The following is a 21163-nucleotide window of genomic DNA, read 5'->3' as shown; positions in this document are numbered from 1 at the left end:
TTTTGAGGAACCTTCATACTATTTACCATAATGGCTGCAACCAACTTACGTTCCCACCAATGTATAAAGGTTCCGTTTCTCCTCATCAGCACTTACTTTTGTCTTGCTAACAATAGCCATCCAAACAGTTGTGATGTAATAGCTCATTGTGGTTTTGATTTGCATTCCCCAGTGACAGTGATAGTTAGCACTGTTTTATGTACCTTTTAGCCATCTGAATATCTTCTTTGGAAAAAATATAGTCAGATTCTTTGTCCATTTCAAAAATTGAATTGTATTTTTACTATAGAGTTGTATGAGTTTTTTAATATTTTAGATGTTAACCCCTTATCACATATATGATTTGCAAATATTTTCTCCTTTTTCATTTTGTTGATCATTTCTTTGGTTGTGCAAAAGTTTTGTAATTTGACATAGTGTGATTAGATGGCAAATTTTAAAAATTGTTGCCAAGACCAATGTCAAGGAGCTTCCTCTCCTGTTTTCTTCTAGGAGTCTTATTTTCTTCTAGGAGTCTTCAGGCTTTATATTTAAATCTTTAATATATTTTGAGTTAATCTTTAGTTTTGTGAAGGGTGTAAGATAGGGGTCTAGTTTCATCCTTTTAAATGTGAATATCCAATGTTTAAACACTATTTATTGAAGAGACTATCTTCTCTGAGTATTTCTTGGCTCTCATCAAATATTAGTTGACCATTTAAGCATGAGTTTATTTCTGGGCTTCCCCCCACCCACACCCCCGCCCCATTGCTCTATGTATCTGGCTTTATGCTGGTAACATACTGTTTTGGTTACTATAGCTTTGTAATATAGTTTGAAATCAAAAAGCGTGATGTTCTCAGCTTTGTTCTTATTTCTTTGTTCTTATTGCTTTGGCTGTTTGGGGCTCCAAAATCACTGCAAATGGTGACTGCAGACATGAAATTAAAAGACGCTTACTCCTTGGAAGGAAAGTTATGACCAACCTAGATAGTATATTCAAAAGCAGAGACATTACTTTGCCAACAAAGGTTCGTCTAGTCAAGGCTATGGTTTTTCCTGTGGTCATGTATGGATGTGAGAGTAGGACTGTGAAGAAGGCTGAGCACCGAAGAATTGATGCTTTTGAACTGCGGTGTTGGAGAAGACTCTTGAGAGTCCCTTGGACTGCAAGGAGATCCAACCAGTCCATTCTGAAGGACATCAGCCCTGGGTGTTCTTTGGAAGGAATGATGCTAAAGCTGAAACCCCAGTACTTTGGCCACCTCATGCAAAGAGTTGACTCATTGGAAAAGACTCTGATGCTGGGAGGGATTGGAGGCAGGAGGAGAAGGGGATGACAGAGGATGAGATGGCTGGATGACATCACTGACTCGATGGACAGGGAGTCTGAGTGAACTCCAGGAGTTGGTGATGGACAGGGAGGCCTGGCGTGCTGCGATTCATGGGGTCGCAAAGAGTCGGACACGACTGAGTGACTGATCTTATCTGATCTGATCTGATTTGGGGGTCTTCTGTGGTTCTATATGAATTTTAGAATTATTTCTCCAAAAAGTAAATTTTTACTGAAGTCTCACAAAGAATACCAAAGTGAAATACATTATACAACAGGTGGCATAATTCCTAAAGATTCTCTTCACTGTCAAAAGTATCATTTTCAATTTAAAATTTAAAATAACAATTCTTATAAAAATACATAGTGATTGTGGGTCAAAGTTTTTTTTTTTTTAAATCATCAAAATGATGATGAAGCCAGTTAAGGATGGTAAGAGAATATACTGAATATTTAGTTAGTGAAACCAAAAAATGAATGTTTAAGAATAAGACTACTAATACAAAACTAATTTATTTACCACAGGACAATAAACCATTATCTTTGGGGTTCTCTTTTTTACTTTCAGAAATAATTTGTGTTTCTACAACTCAAAAATTATTCTCCATAAGTGTCTTAGCTCAGGCTCCCATAATAAAATACCATAGACTAGGTAGTTTAAGCAACAGAAATTTATTCTCTCAAAGTTCTGGAGTCTAGAAGTCTAAGATCATCATGTCAGCTTGTCTAGTTTCTGGTGAGATTTCTCTTCTTGGCTTAAGGATGCCCATCTTCTCCCTATATCTTCAAAAGTGAACTCTAGGGTGTCTCTTCTTATAAAGCCACTAATCCCATCATGAGGGACCCATCCTCATAACCTCACCTAAATAAAGTACCTCTCAAATGTTCCATCTCCAAATATGATCATGTTGGGGGTAAATCAACATACGAATTAGTGGTAGAATGGAGACAGTTCTTTCCATGGCAGTAGGCAAAAACATTCGCATTAGCAGTTTTCTTTAAAGTTTAAATTTTACACTTATAAAATGGTAAAACATTCTAATAAATAATTAGTAAGTTGGGCTCCCCTGGTGGCTCAGTGGTAAAGAATCCACCTGCCAGTGCAGGAGACCTGGGTTTGATCCCTGGTCTGGGAAGATCCCCTGGAGAAGGAAATGGCAACTCATTCCAGTATTCTTGCCTGGAGAACCGTAGGGACAGAGGAGCCTGGTGGGCTATAGTCCATAGGGTTGCACGGAGTTGAACATGACTTAGTGACTGAACAACACAACAACAATTAGTAGGTCAAACAAATTTACACCCTTCTGAATTCAGATGACCCTTATGAAGACTTAAAAAAAGGACCCTGGCATGACAGGGAAGGCATTTGCCTTTTGGGACTTGAACAGTTTTTCTTCTTAACATCACTCATTTACTTCTGAAGACTTACTCAAAGTTCAGATTTATGAATTCTGAAACACAGTTTTGGAGGGAGGGATATTCTGTATATAGAAGAATATAAAGTGAGCATATAAATACAGTACATGGGTCCCAGGGACTTAGGAGGAATCTTTGCTAATTAGAACTTCATGGAAAATCCATGTCCAGTCCCCCTCTTCATAGCAATTTCCACAGTTTCCCCCTAAATCTCTATCCTTCTACATGTTCCATGAAAATCTTCATCTTTCACTGATTTCTTCTTTCCCCACTCAAGACTCTTTTCCAGCTCCTTTTGGCCCAATGAATTTCTTCTAACATCTTTCTAATATAAATCATTTTAACGCCTCCAGCTGTCTTTTAATTCTTGGTACCCAATATCTCTACAGCAAGAGGCAAAAAGAGTCCTTAGAACCAGGAATAGGGGAAGACCATGAACACAAACTCAGTCATATTTATTCCTTCAACACCTAGCTTTAGGTAAAGACCGTTACTCCTTTTCACTAAGGTGGAGATGGCTGAAGAAGCCTAATGGCTACCTCCCTAAGGAATTTTTTAACAATAGTCAGGGAGCCTTAAATCAAAAAAAGTGAAAACCATTATTTGTGCAATTTCAGGCAGAGGGGATGAGGTCTGTGAGATTTGAGGGGCATAAAGAATGGCAGTATTGATTTTTAGAAAAACTCCCAGGAGCATGCATTCTGCAGAGCATCACTCACCTGTCACTGAAGCCAGTTCATCATAGCATGCTTCCTGTGTGCCCCTGCTGGGATGATGAATGAAATGATCATCACATGAGTACTGCCCCATCATTGTTTCCCTCTTGTTATAATGATATTGGTGGCTGTGTGGTTAGCATGGGATATAATGTTTTCAAGGCTTAAAGTAGCTGGCTTGAGACCCTCTCAACGTGTGTCAGAATGCCTTTAAGACCCCCTCATCGTGCAGAACCAATTGAGTTAGAAACATAGTCTTGCTCTCGGGAAAATTATTGGAAGAGACAAAAAACTTGTCAGTTACAAAAATTTGTAGAATGCTGACTTCGTTTGGAAAGTGCATTAAATAAATAACACACTGCACTGAGGCTTCTGGAGAAGGCAGAAGGAAGGTGTTTTAAGGGCTGACAGGAGAAAGGAAAGCAGGAATTACCTCAGAGGATTCTTGTCTTTCTGTTAGCTAGATGGATGCAAATACCTATTTTTCTATGTATAGAAAATCCTCCAGAGTGTGCCTGGCCTCAGCATGTAGACTTTGCACAATGGTGTGGGGCTGCCAGCCATGCTCTGGTCTCCATCCCAGGGCTTGCCTGGCTTCTGTCTGCCCTGGGCTCCCTGCTGAGGTCACAGCCATGTGGAAGCCAGGCCTTCCCTGTGACTAACGACAGAGCTTGTCAACCAGCTGGAAGACAGGAGTCAAGTGCTGGGGAATGATGGCAGATGAAAGGCTGGCTTGGTGCTAATGTGACTCCCTCCAGAGGGTAGCAAGTCAGAAGAAAGCCTTCCCTGCTTCGTGCAAAAGGCCTTGTGCTTGTGTGCTGTGTGGATGCCCGTGTCCCTGAGTGGTGCTTAAGGAGAAACACATGCTGCTCAACACTGAGGTCATTAAAGCCACTTTAATTTTCTAGGCGCATCCTTTGGGAGAGAAGGAAGGCATATGGAATGTTGCCCAAGTGGGTTCTGAGAACACAACTAGGGCTGTAACAAATGCAAAATTATTGAGTACATGGCCTGAAGTGCTCATTAATAGAATGCAAATGTTCTGGAAATAGATTTTCTTTCCCATTCCCTTTAGGGCATTCCATTTATTTCTGCTATGTCCAAAGAGACCCATTTTCCTCTGTAACCCATGGGTTACAGAGCAGGTAACCCATGCTCTGAGTTACAACTCCTTATTATATGCCTAGTTTAAAGATAGCCTAAATGTCCACCCCACTACTGTATATAAACAGATAATGATAAATTCCATGCTAAAAAGAGCTGGGAACTCTGATGGTCTGCAGGGTCTTCACCTAAGTAGAGGAACGCAAATGAACAGAAGGGCAATTCTGTAGGGTTAGGCTTTCTGTCCTGGAATTACTAGCAAGACTCAGCTTCTTTAATGCTCTCTCTGAGGGAGGAGCCAAAGAGACAAGAAAAAGCTTCAGGCTAACCTGATGTTTATTAATGGCTGAGGGAAAGAGCTGAGGGTGAGATTCAGTAATTACCATGGGAAGCAGAAAGGAACACTGAACTAATACAGCAGATAAGAGATATAAAGCACCAGAAAATACAAAATGAAGACAAAACATTCAGATATTTTATTCTCTCCAAACCTAACTTCTTACATCCTTCTTTTATCTTCAGAAGGAGGAACATTACTTTTATATTCAGGCCTCCATATCTCCCGGCTCTCTTTATGTATAATAATTTAGAGGTCCATGGCTATCTAGGTAAATAAGAGGAGTTTTCACGCGATCCATCCTGGTTCCCTCTCCTTCCCCACAGCTCTGGAGCATCACCCACCATTGGTTTGAGATAGGCTGACTCAGGCATATCAACCCGATTGTCTTGCCCAGGCTCTGCACTCCTCTACAAACACTTAAACTGAAGTACCTAAAGAAAAGTGTCTTGGAGGATGGGATAGGGTGGCGGGGGGTATATTTTAAGGCAGATGACTAGGATCATCCACTCCTGCTCCTTACCTGCAACTTTCCAATTAAGGAAAGACCCAAATTTATTAGGCTCCCAAAGTGTCTTCCTTTCAGAATGGGAAGTAAATGTAAACACAAACATAAAATGAGGAACAAAACATGAAGGCCCATGGAAGAAAAAGAGTAGGCAGAAATGAGAGGCAAAAGAGAAAGTCATTCTGTAGGAATTAGGAGATCACTGTGAAAAACAGACATGCCTTCCAGCATGCAGGTCTGGGGACAGATTTGGTGGAATGCCCTTCCTTAGGGCTGTACAGGAACAGTGGTGATCTCAATGACAGCCCCCAGATAATGTAAATTCTGTCACGAAAAAAGAGTAGATCGTGTCTAGTACATGAAATAGAGACAAATACATTTAAGAATGATGTTGAATACGAATTAACTTCACACGCAGTGCCCAGAAAGTCCCATCGAGGGAAACATACTGATTTCTGAACATTCTGCCTCAGGAAGTTTTTATTACACTGCATGTTATTTTCCCATTGTCTGCAAGACCTCCTTTTTTGTCTAACCTATGATGTCATGCTTATTTGCCCTCTCCTGACCTAAACGGTAATGAAGTCTTTAAAAAAAGAACTCTCCTTTTCAGAGCCAGGATGCTAAAAGCTTGTTCAGATATGAGACAATTGTCTCAATAATATCTAGTCTAGACACAGGGACTCATGAAAAGAAAGTACAATTACAATCTTTTAGTCTGAAGTTGATGTCTTCAAATAAGTTTTCTAAAAATTTGATGTTAATATGTGTTATTTTTATCAAGATGATGAGAGAGCAAACATCTTCCCGGGTCTTCACCAGAGCAGTTAATTATCTCTTCTCTCTGCATCCTCTAGAATTGTCAAAGTCAGTAACTGACCCTGTGATGGGCAGGCAGGATGTCTCAGGCAGCAGCTCTGGGGCTCTGAGCACCTAAACAAAATGCTGAGAAGCTGGCCCCTCACCATCCCAGTACAGGAGAGGTTCTTCCTGAGTTCTACCACCAGAAGAGTCGTGGACCTGTTCAAGGTCCCAATTAATTTAACAAGATGTCAGTTTGGCCTGTGTTGCCAGAGGGATGGCCCATGTGTGACCATTTTTCACAGAGCACAGGTATTTGCCAGAATTGAAGTCAGGAAAAATAAATTCCTCTTCCTCCTGAGATCTCTGCTGCTAATCTTGGTGCCACTGAAGTAGCAAACTGAGATGTTCCTGTAAAAGGCCCACCCATGTTCTTATAAAGCAGAAGAGATCAACAACCCAGTTAAGTTAGAATTAGCTGAACTATATCAAGTGTGGCTAATCAACACCATTCTTACTATAAATCATAGGAAAGGCCTTTAGGACAAAGAGAGAGACATTGCTTTTATAGTAATGCAAACAAATAATTGTTGAGTGGATAGATGAAGGCGCACCCATCTACTCTGGGTGTTTCCTCCTGAGAGTACTCCTTGCCTCTTCTTTCTTCCCCTCTCTCCCTTTCACCTCCTCCCAGACATCACCAGACACTTGACCACTGAGTGCTGTGGAAACCTCTCGAACATTTTCTGTGTCTACTCTGCTCTTGCCTTCCACCCTACTCCCTTTCAAAGCCAACCCCGCATTGTCACAGAATGGTTTTTCCAAAATGCTAACCTGATCATATCAGCCCCCAACCACCCCCAGCCCACTTCTTCAACCCATGGTGGGCTCCACCAACACAGCCTGGCCGTTTGTTCACACTATTCCAACCCCTCATGGCTCTGTCCCACATCACACTTCTGAACAGGCAGATACCTCAGCCTGAAGAGTCCCCTTTCTCCTACTCAGCCCTCAGCCACTGTCTCAATTGCTATTTCTGTTCTAAAGACTTGCCTGGAAGCCCAGGCAAAATAAATTCATCTCCTCCCTATGCTTTCTCCTCTCAATTTCCCCTATCAGTGTCTAGTAGGGTTTACATGGCTGTTCAGCTACTCAGCCAGTCTAAAGACACTCAAGCTGGTGAAGTACAAACATGGATCTGTTTTCTCTTTCAAGTGGCTTCTACCAGCTTTGTTGCAGTTGACTGTCCTTTCCTCTGGGCAGCAAGCTCCCTTAATGGTACTTCATTCTGTCCCATAATCCTTCAGTCACTTCACATCTCCCTAGAGCAAGCAGGACCCGGTCAGGGGGCTCATCTGCTCTCTGACGTAGCCCCTTTATGCATAAACTATTAGAGTAAGGGGCAGTAGAAAAGGTTTCCTTTTCTCATTGACTTCAGCAGTGGTGAGGTTGCTGACAACTCTGTTGTTTCTCACAGCTGGTAGGTGGGGGGTCATTGTATAAACAATCAGTGTGGTCTGATGGAAGCCCTGAAGTGTCCACAGCATTGGTGGTTCCTTCCCAGGTGAATCAACAGCAACTTCCAGCTGACACCACTCCCCTCTACTCCCCATCCCCAGAGGTTTCACTCACATCCCTCTGATGTCTGTTCCTCTTTGCCTCTTGACACAAATTTGGCTGAAACAATTGGGAGCTCTTGTGGAGTTTGTTGTTAGAGAATGTTGCCTGTTAGACCTATGGAAACTATAATAAAATCTTGAAAAGAAAAAGATGTGCTCTTGTCCTTAGGTTTAAAGTAAATATTCTGAAAGTCACCTGATTTACTGTAGATCCTTTTTTTAAAATTTCTTTTTTTCTTTCTCTTGCTATCTTAGGAATCTGGCTACAGGCTAAATTAGATAATCATATGGAGCCAGTCACTTTTTTAAATCTTGTCATTTTAAATCCTAAAAAGCCATATGTCTTTAAATTACCGTTAGAGAAATTAGGCCCAGCATTTCTCAAAGAACTGCTGAAGAACTCAAGAGATGTTCTGTGAAGACATGGCTCAGTGGCCAAATACATTTGAGAAATATCATATTCTCTAGGACCTCTTCCTGTTCTATCCTGTATTCTATTTATTTTCTCCAGTCACCACCCATATTGGCATATCAAAAGCTCTGAGAAGTTCTGCATCAAATGAACCTGGGTAACATTATTGAACCTAAGATTTTGTAAAACTATGTGTGCTCTGAATTCCTGTCCCAACTTTTTGTCCTGTGTGACCCCTATTGGCCCAGTTTGGCTTTTGTGATGAGGCAGAGTGGAATGCCAGAAAGCGTATTAGGAAGTGGCAGTTACCGGACCAGGGTCTATCCACCTTGTACCCTGGAGCACCCCTCAGCGTCACTTCTCTGGCATTTGTAAAACTTGGCATGCTTCAGCTCATTGCAGCTCCAACCTTCCGTAAGACAGGCATTCAGAAATGATTTCATGCTTTTTCATAGCTAAAAATAGAAAAAAAAAAAGATTTCATGATTCAGCTAATAGTAACTAATAGTAAAGCATGTCAGTAAAAGCATATTAGTCTAAACTAATAGTAAAACTAAAAGTAATATAAGTACTTCTGTGTGTGTGTGTCTCAGCGAATCTATGAAAATTCTGCCTGATTAGGTTTTTAAAAGCTTTATCTGTTTTAAAATTTGTCAAAAGCAGAACAAAATTCCTAAAGAACAATAGATTAATTTTACACCATTTGAATCTAAGATATGAAAAGTCAAGAAAGTAAATGATGAACAAATTTGGTTTTGTATACATAGAGTAGTAGGAAATATATTTCACAAGCTTTTTATGTACTTGTACGCTTTGTGGTTGGGTTCAGTTGCTAAGTCGTATCCGACCCTTGTGACTTCATAGACTGTAGCCCGCCAGGCTCCTCTGTCCATGAGATTTTCCAGCCAAGAATAGTGGAGTGGGTTGCCATTTCCTTCTCCAGGGGATCTTCCCAACCCAGGGATTGAACCCTGGTCTCCTGCATTGCAGGCAGATTCTTTATCGACTGAGCTATGAGGGAAGCTCTTTGTAGATATTACTAAAGATAGGTAACACCCAAGCTATGAAAACCATCAAAATATGCATTAATCAATTTTTGAATGTGGTTTTATCAGGGTATTACAAATTTTTAAAAAAAGAAAAAATAACTGCATTTTGTTATTCCTCCAAAGTTACTGGATAGAAATAAAAATCCAACAAGTGTTACAAGTTAGAGCATTTGGGATCTTAATTCTAAAATTCTGAAACTATACAAATAAGAGTAACTCTAAAAAGTGTCCATGAAACCTCTTTTTTCTGTTTTGTTTTCAGTCTAACTTAATTCTTCCACCCCAGTTAAATATTTCAGATTTCCTTACAGTGGGCCTCTGGCTCATTATTGAAGGGTTCTAGCCACCTGAGAATGGCATCTGTCTTCCTGTCACCATGCCAACTCCTTAGGCAACAAATGAGGGATTTCCCCTTTTTTTTCCCTAGTTTTGCCTCCAATGAGGGAGAATTATGCTCCTATCACAGGAAGAGTACCATTTCTTATTACAATTGATTCCTTTCCTCTGCTTTGTGTGAGAGAAAGGCTTGAGATGAAATCCTTTGTCTTTTTAGATATGATTTTTGTTTTCTCACTATTCTTACGTCTTTGTGTGGTGCAGTGGCTGGGATCCCACGGCATTTACATGGCAACGAGGAAATCAGTCACTCACAGTTGCCATGGTAACCAGAGGGGGCAGGGAGGAGAAGTCCATTTTATCACAGTCGCTGTGTCCCTTCCTGGAAGCCTACAGAATTTTTAGACAGAGGTCATTATGAACACAACAACAACAACAACAAATGCCTGCTGGCATCAAGACAGCTGTGTCCTGGCATCACAAAACATCCTGTAGAGGAGGGTGTGGGTGAGGCAAACATCACAAGGAGGCCAAGGGCGTTGCCTTCTGTGCTCAGAGCTCAGGGTGCTGACTTGGTCTCTGAGCAAGTCTGTAGAGGGAGGGCTTTGAACACCAGCTCCACACTGAATTGCCCAAGCTTCTCTCTAAAGCTTCAGTCTGCAAAAAAAAAAAAAAAAAAAAGCAGGTAACCACTGCTGTATAGGAGACTTAGGGTCTCAGTGTGGGTGGGGAAGCACAGCTCTGCTTTTATGGTAAAAGGAGCCCCAAACTGCGGAAGTGGGGCAGAGGGTGCTGTCCCAAGAAAAACGGAAGTGTCTGTTAAGTTGTTTCCTCCCGCATCTGCTTCTGGAATTGAAGGTCGTCATATTTCAAATTTTTTTTTAAAAGTCATCTGAGATGAACCAATAAGATGATCTTTTACAAGCATGATTAGAATCCTTAATGGATAGTCAGATGATGTTTTATAATAGACAACAGAGGCCCTGGTCTCCAGGAACAGACTTGGTTCTTGGATTTATCTAGTCTCCTCTTTGGGGAACCAGAAGTGACCTATGAAACAATCACATTTATAACTGAAGTTGAGAATGCACTACTTGATTTTAAAAGTCTTCTAAGGGCACTCTCCTAATAGGCTAGGAGATAGAAATGCTACACTATGTATGTAGATCCTTTCCTTTGCAAAGTGAGGGAAGGACCTCTCATCTTCCTTTTTTTAAACAGCAGAGTGCTCTTCTTTTCCTCTTTTGACAATGAAATGAACAAACTCTTGATTTCCACCCCTCCTTCCTCCAAATTGCTTCTCTTCCCACCCCCACCCCCCAACACACATTCCCTTGTTTTCGTCTCAATAAATAGCTCCAGGCTTCATCATTCACTTCAGAGTCTTCCTTACTTTTACTTCTCCCACATTCAATATAGCAGCAAATTTTTACAGGTCTAGTTTCAAAATATGTCCTGAATTCAGTCATCTCACCATCTTTATTCATCATACCCAAGCCTCCTCATCTTTGTAAATTCTAAAAGACCCTCCTTACTATTGCCTGAGTTTCTGTTATGTCTACCTACATCTTGGTCTCATAATGCAAGTCAAATCATGCCATGCCCCTATTCAAACCACTCCCCACTCACCCATAGCTGTACCTAACACTCAGAACACAACCATAACCCACAGAATGCTGCCTGACCTGGCCCCTGACTGCCTCTCCCCTTCACTTTCCTGTTTGTGAATTCTCTTCCACTGAGGCTGACCTCCTTGCTGTTCTTTGAATACATGGAACATTCCCTCATCCTAGGGGCTCTGCATTTGCTGGAACGTTCTTCCCCCCACTTTAGGAGGCCTCCAGCCCTCACTCACTCCCTGCTGCTGCTGCTAAGTCACTTCAGTCGTGTCCGACTCTGTGCGACTCCATAGACGGCAGTCCACCAGGCTCTGCCGTCCCTGGGCGAGAACACTGGAGTGGGTTGCCATTCCTTCTCCAATGCATGAAAGTGAAAAGTGAAAGGGAAGTCGCTCAGTCGTGTCCAACTTTTTGCGACCGCATGGACTGCAGCCTACCAGGCTCCTCCATCCATGGAATTTTCCAGGCAAGACTACTGGAGTGGGTTGCCATTGCCTTCTGCAAGTCTCCAAATGTTGGCTCCTACAAGGAGACCTTTGTATCAGCCCAAGTCTTGGTAGGAAATAGAAAGCACACAATTCTTATGGGGATGAAGGGACTCAGTACAGAGGTGTGTACATGGTTAAGGAACCCAACAGCAAGATTTGATTTCACGACTGGGCTTGAAGGGGCAAAGGGAAGGAAGAGTGTTGCAGAAGCGCTAAGAGAGCTGCAGTTCTGGAGGCCCTTGGGGCTGCCCAGAGGGAGCTGTGGTGACTGTGGGAGGAAACTAGGAGCCGAGCAGAATGTGGAGGAGTAGAGCACTCACCTCACCTTCTGTGCATTGGCCGAACACAGCTGGAAGCCAGAGTCCAAGGCTGTTGGGTACTGTACAACTTTTCTATGGTTGCATCACAAATTACCCCAAAGCACAGAGGCTTGAAACAATAAACATTTACTAATCCCTTCCAGTTTCTGTGGGTCAGGAATTTGGAAGCAGCTTATCCTGATGCTTCCAGCCCCAGGTCTCATATGAGGTTGCAGTCAAGATGTCAATTTTTTGAAGGCTTGTCCGGAATGGAAGGGGGCTTCCTGTGGACAGAGGAGCCTGGTGGGCTAGGTCCACAGGGTCACCAAGAGTAGGACACAACTCAAGTGACTTAGCATACACATACACACAGCACACTGGAGTGGAAGATTTGTTTCCAAGGTGGCTCATTTAACGTGACTGGCAAACTGGTGCTCATTTTTGGCAGGAGGCCTAAAATCTTGCCCCAACATGGGCCTCCTCGTGGCTCCTTGAGTGTCTTCATAACATGGTACCTGACATGGTACCTGGCTTCCCCCAGAGTGAGTGATCCAAGAGCCCACGGTGGAAGCTAAGAGCCTTTTATGACCAGCCTGGGAAATCACACATTGTCATCTTGGTCCCATAGATCCACCTATGGGATGAGACCACACCAGTTGTGAATAGCAGGAGCCAAGAATAATTGGGGCCATCTCGGAGATACCACTGGGCACAGAACACAACAAAGAGGGCAGAGAATGAATTGAAAGGAATGGGTAAAATGTGGAAATCAGGGACTAATCAGCAGCCTTCCTGACCATCCTACTCAAGATATTGTATGCATTCCTGCCACTCTCTTCCCCTTTGTTATTTTTCTCCACAAGACGAAGCTACTTGACATACCCAATACTTATTTGTTTGCTTTTATATTTTGATTCCCCTACTATCATATGAACTGGCTGGCACCTAGTAAGCTTCCAATAAATACTTGTGTATTTGAATGTATAAATTATACCCAATTTGAGATAAAAAGTAAATGCTTTTAAATAACCAATTCCAGTGACATACCCACGTTGTTTAAACTAAAAGTTTATTTTGTGCCCCCTCCCCCCCACCCCACCCCTCACCCACCCTCCCCTGATCCTGTTCAGTGTATTAGAATTTGCCTCTGGGAGTCTTACAAGCAACACAGTTGCTTCTTGGTCTTTTCTTCCTCTTCATCTGGTGGTGGTGATATTTTTCCCTTTTTTTTTACAGTCAAGTTTTCATATTTTTTTCCTCTTAAAAATAATTACATTGCCTTTTATTTATTTGGCTCTCAGTTGAGTTCTGTTTTCAGAAGTCTTATTTTAAAAAATGGCTCTTATGAGAAAAATAAACCCTTCTCTCTTAATCTTTCCCCTTTGTTTTTCCCTCTTCTATTTATTCCTGAAACCTGCCAAGGGCACCTGTGGGGACTTCTGCGGCACCTATGAGGCTAAAGAGATTGCTGGCCTCTGGTTACCGAGAGTTCAAAGAGAATAGGCTGCAAGCAGAGAACATTTCTCCTGGGCCCCACTAGAGCCCATGTTCATTATATTTTCTCCATTGACTGACCATGAGGAGAAGAAGTAGGCAGCCCCAGGAACTCTGTGCCCAAATCTAGGAAGGGTGGAGGATGGCTTTTCTCCTCCAGCAGCCGTACAGTGTGTATTGTTAACAGCTATCCAGAAATGAAGTGGGAGAAACTAATCCCATATGTCATGAAGCAGCTTCCCTTGGAGTGGAGGAGTTGTAGTCAAAGTGGTAAAAAGACATGATTTGATGCCACGTGTGCACACGTATCATTCCACACATCTACACAGGAGCATTCACTCATAATTCAGTAAACTTTGTTTCACCATCCGTACCAGAATTGGCTGACTTCCCTGGTGGCTCAGATGGTAAAGCATCTGCCTACAACGCAGGAGACCTGGGTTCGATCCCTGGGTTGGGAAGATCTCCTGGAGAAGGAAATGGTAACCCACTCCAATATTCTTGCCTGGAAAATCCCATGGATGGAGGAACCTGGTAGGCTACAGTCCATGGGGTCACAAAGAGTCGGACACGGACTGAGCGACATTTACTTTACTTTACCAGAATTGGCAGCTTTCATCTCTTGTTAATACTAAACCTAATCCTGGCTGCCAACTCAGTTAGTTAAGAGTGAGCTGCTATTTCATAAACCTCATCATTTACATATATTATAATATAAATAATGAGTAATTCTTGTAAAATCCATTCATTCATTTAACAAAGACTTTTTTAGTGAGCTCTCACTGTGTATCAGGTGCCCTCAAGATAAGCAAACAGTTAGAAATTTAGTGGTAGAAAGGTATTTTTATTTTCGCATCAATGAGTGTTGTAAATGGTGGGACTTTGAAGAATTTCCTTAGATTATTATTCCAGAATAAAATGGGAGTTTGTCTTGAAAATCCACTCATTCTGGACACTAATTTCTTCCTTGAAATCTCATTTTTCTCTAATAGTGTCTCCTCAGCTGAGAGCTTCCCTGGTAGCTCAGTTGGTAAAGAATCTGCCTTCAATGCAGGAGATCCTGGTTCAATTCCTGGGTTGGGAAGATCTGCTGGAGAAGGAAACAGCTACTTACTACAGTATTCTGGCCTGGAGAATTCCATGGACTGTATAGTCCATCTATGGGCAAGTATAACTTTTTTCCTTCTTGACTATATTAGTTGAGGTTATTGTTGCCATTTTGATCAGATGTAAAACCATTGATGTATGTAATCCTTAAGTAAAAGTTCAGGTTATGTAGTTTTCCGTGCTTATATCAGAGTACCGAGTGTGTTTATAAGGTATTGGTGGGATTTTTTTTTTTTTTAGTCATATTTATGCTGTCAGTTTTCAGATAATATAACTCTACTTTCTAGATGCAAAAATTTAATGGTGGAAGGTTAGGGGGGATGTCTGTAAATGTTTAATAGCAAACAGATGGCTTGGCTGTGGTCTGAATCAATTTCAGTATTTTGTGCTGGGAAGGAATCAATGACAACCACTGGTCTTGAGCAAGTAACCCAGTCTTTCCACTTGAAAACAAAAGTATTAATAGCAATGTATAAATAATGATAAACTTGCTTCCTAACATGATGCTATAGGATTTTTTTGGCAGGGGTCGGGGGGGGGTGGGCGGGCTGTGCCGAGACATGTGGGATCTTAGTTCCCTGGCCAGGGATCAAACGTGGGCCCCTTGAGGTAGAAGTGCAGATTCTTAACCACTGGACTGCCAGGGAAGTCCCAGGATGTAATTTTTTAAAAAACTTTTAAATAAAACTACAGATGTTCAGCTTATATTCCCCCTCCTAAAATTAATCTCTGTACCTCACTTGAAATGCTTTTGATTTTACCCATAAATGCAACAAATACTTACTGTGCACCTGTATGGCTATGTTCTGAGGACTTATTAGAGACACAGAATGAGTAGGACATGACCTGTGTGTTCTAGAACTCCATACATGGTGGAGGATAGAAGAAGGGGAACACACAAGGACAGTACAGTGTGATAAGAGCTATAACCAGGATAAGCAATAGGGGATTTGTGGAGGAGCAGGGTAACAACTAACAGCCATTTCCTTTTAGAAAACTGTACGAGTAAACGTAGTAATTTGCTAAGAAATCTTATTTATGGACTACGTTTGCCAAGTCAGTCATTTGAGATTTTCAAATTTACTATACACCATGCAATTCTTTTCTGCTAAAATTACCTGTGTAATCATACAAGTAATATTTAAAGAATGTTGAATAACTTCTTACAGAAGTAACAAATCATTTTTGTAACATTTCATTGGAAGTTATAGCAAATTCTTTACATTACTGAAAATGCACCTTCCAAGTTTACAAATTGTAAAAAGAGCCATCAACTGACGAACCTTCATAAGAGCTTTTTGCATATACTGAGACTTCATTATCATCTTAGTAAATAACAGATACTGCTTCCTGATTTAAGATTCTTGTTTGGTTGGTAACTTCAGGGTCTTTGCTGTTTCAATATCAATGGCACATTTTCCTCCTTGCCACATCCTGTTCTCAATTTCTGATTCCCAAGGACATTTTGGGTCATATTTTACGCAGCCTTGGTGGTTTGTTTGTTCATTTTCTTAGAATTTTGTAAAATGTATGCTCTTACATCTTAAAAGTAGTCAGTAGTACTCATAACTTTCTTCCACAGGCCCTAATGGTTTCGATTCACTTAAAGTTAGCCAACCTGTCCTGAGCACACACAGTTTACAGAGAGCAGAGACACAGCCCTGCCCTCAGGAAGCACTCAGTCTAGTTAGCCTCCAGTGGACTTAAGAGTAGAGACAGATTCACCACCCAGCACTCAACATCTCAATGCTCTCCTCGCCTCCTATGGTTCTGTTTCTGAAATTCTATCACAGGAAAATCCAAGGTGAGCAACTTAAGACTTAGAAGAAAACTAGAGCTGGGAGACCAAGGTCATAAGCAAACCTGTGAATGTTCTTTGCAGTAGGGAAATCACCTAAAACACAATGAGAGAAGGTCCTTAAACATCTTTTATTGTCCAGCCTTTTGCCAACTTATTTACCATCCAAATAGATCATCCTGTCTGACAACGCATTTGGCAGAGAAGAATCAAATCTTGCCCTTCTGCCTTGTCTGTAAATTACTGGAGTTATTATCATATAGCTTTTCTTTCAAGATACTTCAAAATGATTTACTTGTGTGATATTAATCTCACTGGTTCGTATCCTTTAATTCTGACCTTTTCAAAGGCTTGTTTTTCCCAGGCTTTGTTTGTGTACCGTGTTCTCTAACCTCTGCCATACTTGATTGCTGACTCCTTCCTCTTGATCTTGTTGCTTGTTTCCTGCTGTTTCTGCTTTTCTGTATGTTTCTTCAGAGACTTTTTAGAGGGGATGAGTTGTATTTTGCAGAATCATGCTTTTGTTTTTATGGTAAGAATGCATTTGGTTTAAACTCTTTCATCACCCTGATGGACAGCCCAGCTCTACTTTCCGCTGGTGGAGGGTTTGAAACATTTTCTGCTTCTGGGAAGACACGAAGCAGGCAACATCCACTCAGGGAGTATCTGGCCTTTCTCCCTACTTACGCTGGCCAAGCACTCCCTATGCACAGCTGTTTGGATCCACAGCCAGGCCTCTATGGCTCTATGGCTCTTTCTTGCCTGCTTCCAGCTCTGACTCCTTCCCCATCTCTTGCCTGCTTCCTGCCATTGTCCCTTCACAGCCAGTGTCTTCTTCAACAAGACCTCCTGCTTCACAATTAGCCCTCCTCCAGTCCCCCTCAGCTCCCACCTATCTTTGGCCTCTGAGCCATACCCTCTGGCCTTCCCTCCCCATCAACACTTGTATTTGTTGTTGCTATTGTTCTGTCCTTCAGTCGTGTCCGATTCTTTGTGACCCCTTGAACTACAGCACGCCAGGCTTCCCTGTCCTTCACTATCTCCTGGAGTTTGCTCAAACTCATGTCTACCAAGTCAGTGATGCCATCCAGCCATCTCATTCTCTGTCGCCCCGTTCTCCTCTTGCTCTCAATCTTTTCATTTCTTGAACTCATGGATCCCTGTCAACCTCCCCAGGGCTGTATGTAGTACAAACATATAGACACTTGAGTTAACAGCCCAAATGGGTTCAGTCATGGTGACATGTCAGGCAACTTAAGGGGAAAATCGGGGAGCATTTAGCCCTGCCCAGTGCAAAGGGAAAGGAGAGCTCATGCTTCTCTGGAGGAAGAAGAGGTGGCCATCCCTCAGCAAACCCCTTGTCCTGTTAACTTCTGGGCTGGGATTCACTGGAGAGACCGACATGTCCCATTTGTGAGGATCAGCCACTCTCTCAAGAAACATTAGTTCTACCCATCCTGACCCCTGACTCTCTACGAACCAAATATGATTCGTCTCCTTGGCTCCTAACAGCTGGGGGTAGGCTCAGATGTCTCGGGGGAAGGAATGACCATGTGACACACAGATCAGATCCTGATTATGCCTTTTTTAAAAAAAAAGTCCTTAGACGTCTGTTCTTTCAGTTAATCCAAGTAATGCCTGGAATTCTGGATTTTCTATGATAAGATAACAGCTGAATGATTCATTTATTTATTCTTGATTATTATTCAGCACCACAATTAAGCCATTAAGTGTACCGTTGGTGCATATAAGTGGACAGGATTTGTTAACATACAAATTGACCTTCTTATTCCCGTTTTGCTTTTCCCTCCCCAGCTCAGCCCACACATGCCCTCCAGGAGCTGCAGTATTGGGAGTTTCTGGTTCCTTCCTAAAACAATAGAATAAGGAAGGGGAGAGAGAGAGGCCCAGACTGAGACATGGACGGAAAAGCAGAGAGGGCTTAGCCAGAGGAGGCAAGTCAAGCAGAATAGTAAAGAAATATTTGGGCAAGGCGAAAGGAGAGGACAGAGGGAGGAACAGTATTTAATGAGATTAGAGGGAGAGTTTGGAGAGCGAGGGGCTCTGGGACAGCTGTGAGTTGGCAAAAGCCAGAAAATGCAGGACGGAATGTGACAAGGGTTTCTGGCTTATAAATTAGTCTCTTTTAAGTTTATCCAGAAATGCGAGTAAAGAATAGCTTTCTTTCCTTTTTTTTTTTTTTTTCTGCTTCTTTTTAAAATTTATTTTCTAAATTACATTTTCATTGCCAGACTGTGCTTCTTTATAAACAATTCAGTGCAGAAATGAAACCAGGAGTTACCCCAGATTCTTCAGGGTTACATAGAGAACAAATATTCAGAATATATGTATGTACCCTGGCTTTCTGCAGACAATTTGGGGAAAACAAACAAACAAACAAACAATAGAGGGTTCTTGCTTCTTACCCCATGACCAACTTCTCAAATCAGAAACTTCCTTTTCCCCTCTCCCCCATGCACCCAAAAGAAAACAAGAGCACTTTTGGAATCTCTGCCAATGATGTTCTTTCACTACACAAGCATCTGTTAAGTACCTGCTGTGTGACAAGTAAATGGCAATGGCACCCCACTCCAGTACTCTTGCCGGGAAAATCCCATGGATGGAGGAGCCTGGTAGGCTGCCATCCATGGGGTTGCTAAGAGTTGGATATGACTGAGCGTCTTCCCTTTCACTTTTCACTTTCCACTTTCATGCATTGAGAAGGAAATGGCAACCCACTCCAGTGTTCTTGCCTGGAGAATCCTAGGGACGGCAGAGCCTGGTGGACTGCCGTCTATGGGGTCGCACAGAGTCGGACATGACTAAAGCGACTCAGCAGCAGCAGCAGCAGCAGCATGTGACAAGTAAAAATGAATGGACCATGGCCCTAGCCTTTAGGGCTAATACTGATGAGTGAGGTGGACATTTTAACAACTCATTAAAACACCGCAGTTAGTGCTGCTATGGAAACAGAGGCTAGGCCCTGTGCTCTCGAGAGGCAAGGAAGACAGCCCTGCTTGCATGGTAAAGGGAGGTTTCTGTGAGAAGCTGAGTTTACAGGGGTAAGTGGGAGTCACCAGCAGACAAAATGGAGGAGAGAATAAGGGCTTCTGGTGAAAGGAAGAGCATGTGCTAAGATGTGGAGGAGAGATGAGCATGACCCCAGGAGAAGCCATGAATGTGGATCAGATTGTAACTGGTTAGCTAATAAGGTTGGGGTGGAGGTGGGTGCCATTATAAAAGGCCTACTGTGCCATGCAAAAGAATTAAGACTTGTATCCTGCAAGCAATGAGAAAGAGAGATTCTGAAAAATTATAGCAGGGCTGTGACTTGCTCACCTCTTCATTTTAGAGATGTATTTCTAGTGAGCATGGCTTAGAAGAGAGACTGGAGGTATGGGGACAAAACAGAAAGCTTTGCAGTCATCTAGGGACAACCAAAGCATTATTGGCCAGGGTAATAGACAGGAGGAGTTTGGCTGAAGAGCTAGTTTCATGGTGGGTATGAAGGATGAGGAGAGGCAATGGCACCACACTCCAGTACTCTTGCCTGGAAGATCCCATGGACAGAGGAGCCTGGTAGGCTACAGTCCATGGGGTCGCAAAGAGTCGGACACGACTGAGTGACTTCACTTTCACTTTTCACTTTCATGTACTGGAGAAGGAAATGGCAACCCACTCCAGTGTTCTTGCCTGGAGAATCCCAGGGACAGAGAAGCCTGGTGGGCTGCTGTCCATTGGGTCGCACAGAGTCGGACACGACTGAAGCGACTTAGCAGCATGAAGGATGAGGAACTTTAAACCAGACTTAGGGTCGAAAAGACAGATGGTTCTGGTATTATTCTTATATTCCTGCTGAGGGCAACTGGTTTGTAGTCCTCATGGCATGAAATAGAGAATATAGAAAGAGGAACAAGCTTTGGATGAGGCAATGTATATAATTTGGGAAATGCTGATATTAAAGAACTCCAAGGAGCATCCAGCTAGAATGCTCGATAACACAGTAGAGATATCAGGCCAAAATCATGGCCTCCTTACCACCTTCTGTGCCAAGTAAATGTAAAAAGTACAAGGTATCCATGCCTACAAACAGAGCCACTGATGACTGTTGAAGCATTTTTAGAGGCTTCTGTCTTATGTATAGACTCATGTTCATTTACTGATGGTGTGAACATGTCATCAGTTCAGTTCAGTCCAGTCGCTCAGTCGTGTCCGACTGTTTGCAACCCCATGAATTGCAGCACACCAGGCCTCCCTGTCCATCACCATCTCCCGGAGCTCACTCAAACTCACATCCATCGAGTCGGTGATGCCATCCAGCCATCTCATCCTCTGTCGTCCCCTCTTCCTCCTGCCCCCAATCCCTCCCAGCATCAGAGTCTTTTCCAATGAGTCAACTCTTCGCGTGAGGTGGCCAAAGTACTGGAGTTTCAGCTTTAACATCATTCCTTGCAAAGAACACCCAGGGCTGATCTCCTTTAGAATGGATTGGTTGGATCTCCGTGCAGTCCAAGGGACTCTCTTCTCCAATACCACAGTTCAAAAGCATTAATTCTTCAGCGCTCAGCTCTCTTCACAGTCCAACTCTCACATCCATACACGACCACTGGAAAAACCATAGCCTTGACTAGACGGACCTTTGTTGGTGAGATGTAATTGTATCTCCTAAGAAATGGACACCTTGCAGACTCAGTGTGCATATTTCCCTTGATTGTGTTAAGAGCTCTGAACTAGGTTAATCTTCTCTC

General features: G+C 42.5%; 1 protein-coding gene across 4 annotated transcripts in view; it reads left to right on the top strand.

The window, feature by feature from the left end:
* The window catches only part of GNG2 (G protein subunit gamma 2), a 192726-nt gene that overhangs the window by 40950 nt on the left and 130613 nt on the right, over positions 1-21163 (top strand). For all 4 annotated transcript variants that reach the window (XM_086321522.1, XM_086321521.1, XM_086321518.1 and 1 more), the window contains exon 2: positions 14503-14674. Coding sequence is in view for 2 of the 4 variants with exons in the window: in XM_086321518.1 (XP_086177644.1) it covers positions 14503-14674 (172 nt within the window). In the remaining 2 variants the exon portion in view is untranslated. The remainder of the gene's footprint in view (positions 1-14502; positions 14675-21163) is intronic.

This window comes from Bos grunniens, chromosome 10, assembly GCF_055505025.1.
Source record: "Bos grunniens cultivar Pamir isolate PY7600 chromosome 10, Bosgru_T2T1.0, whole genome shotgun sequence".
Classification (NCBI taxonomy): Eukaryota; Metazoa; Chordata; class Mammalia; order Artiodactyla; family Bovidae; genus Bos; species Bos grunniens.
This window is presented reverse-complemented; position numbering and strand designations above follow the sequence as displayed.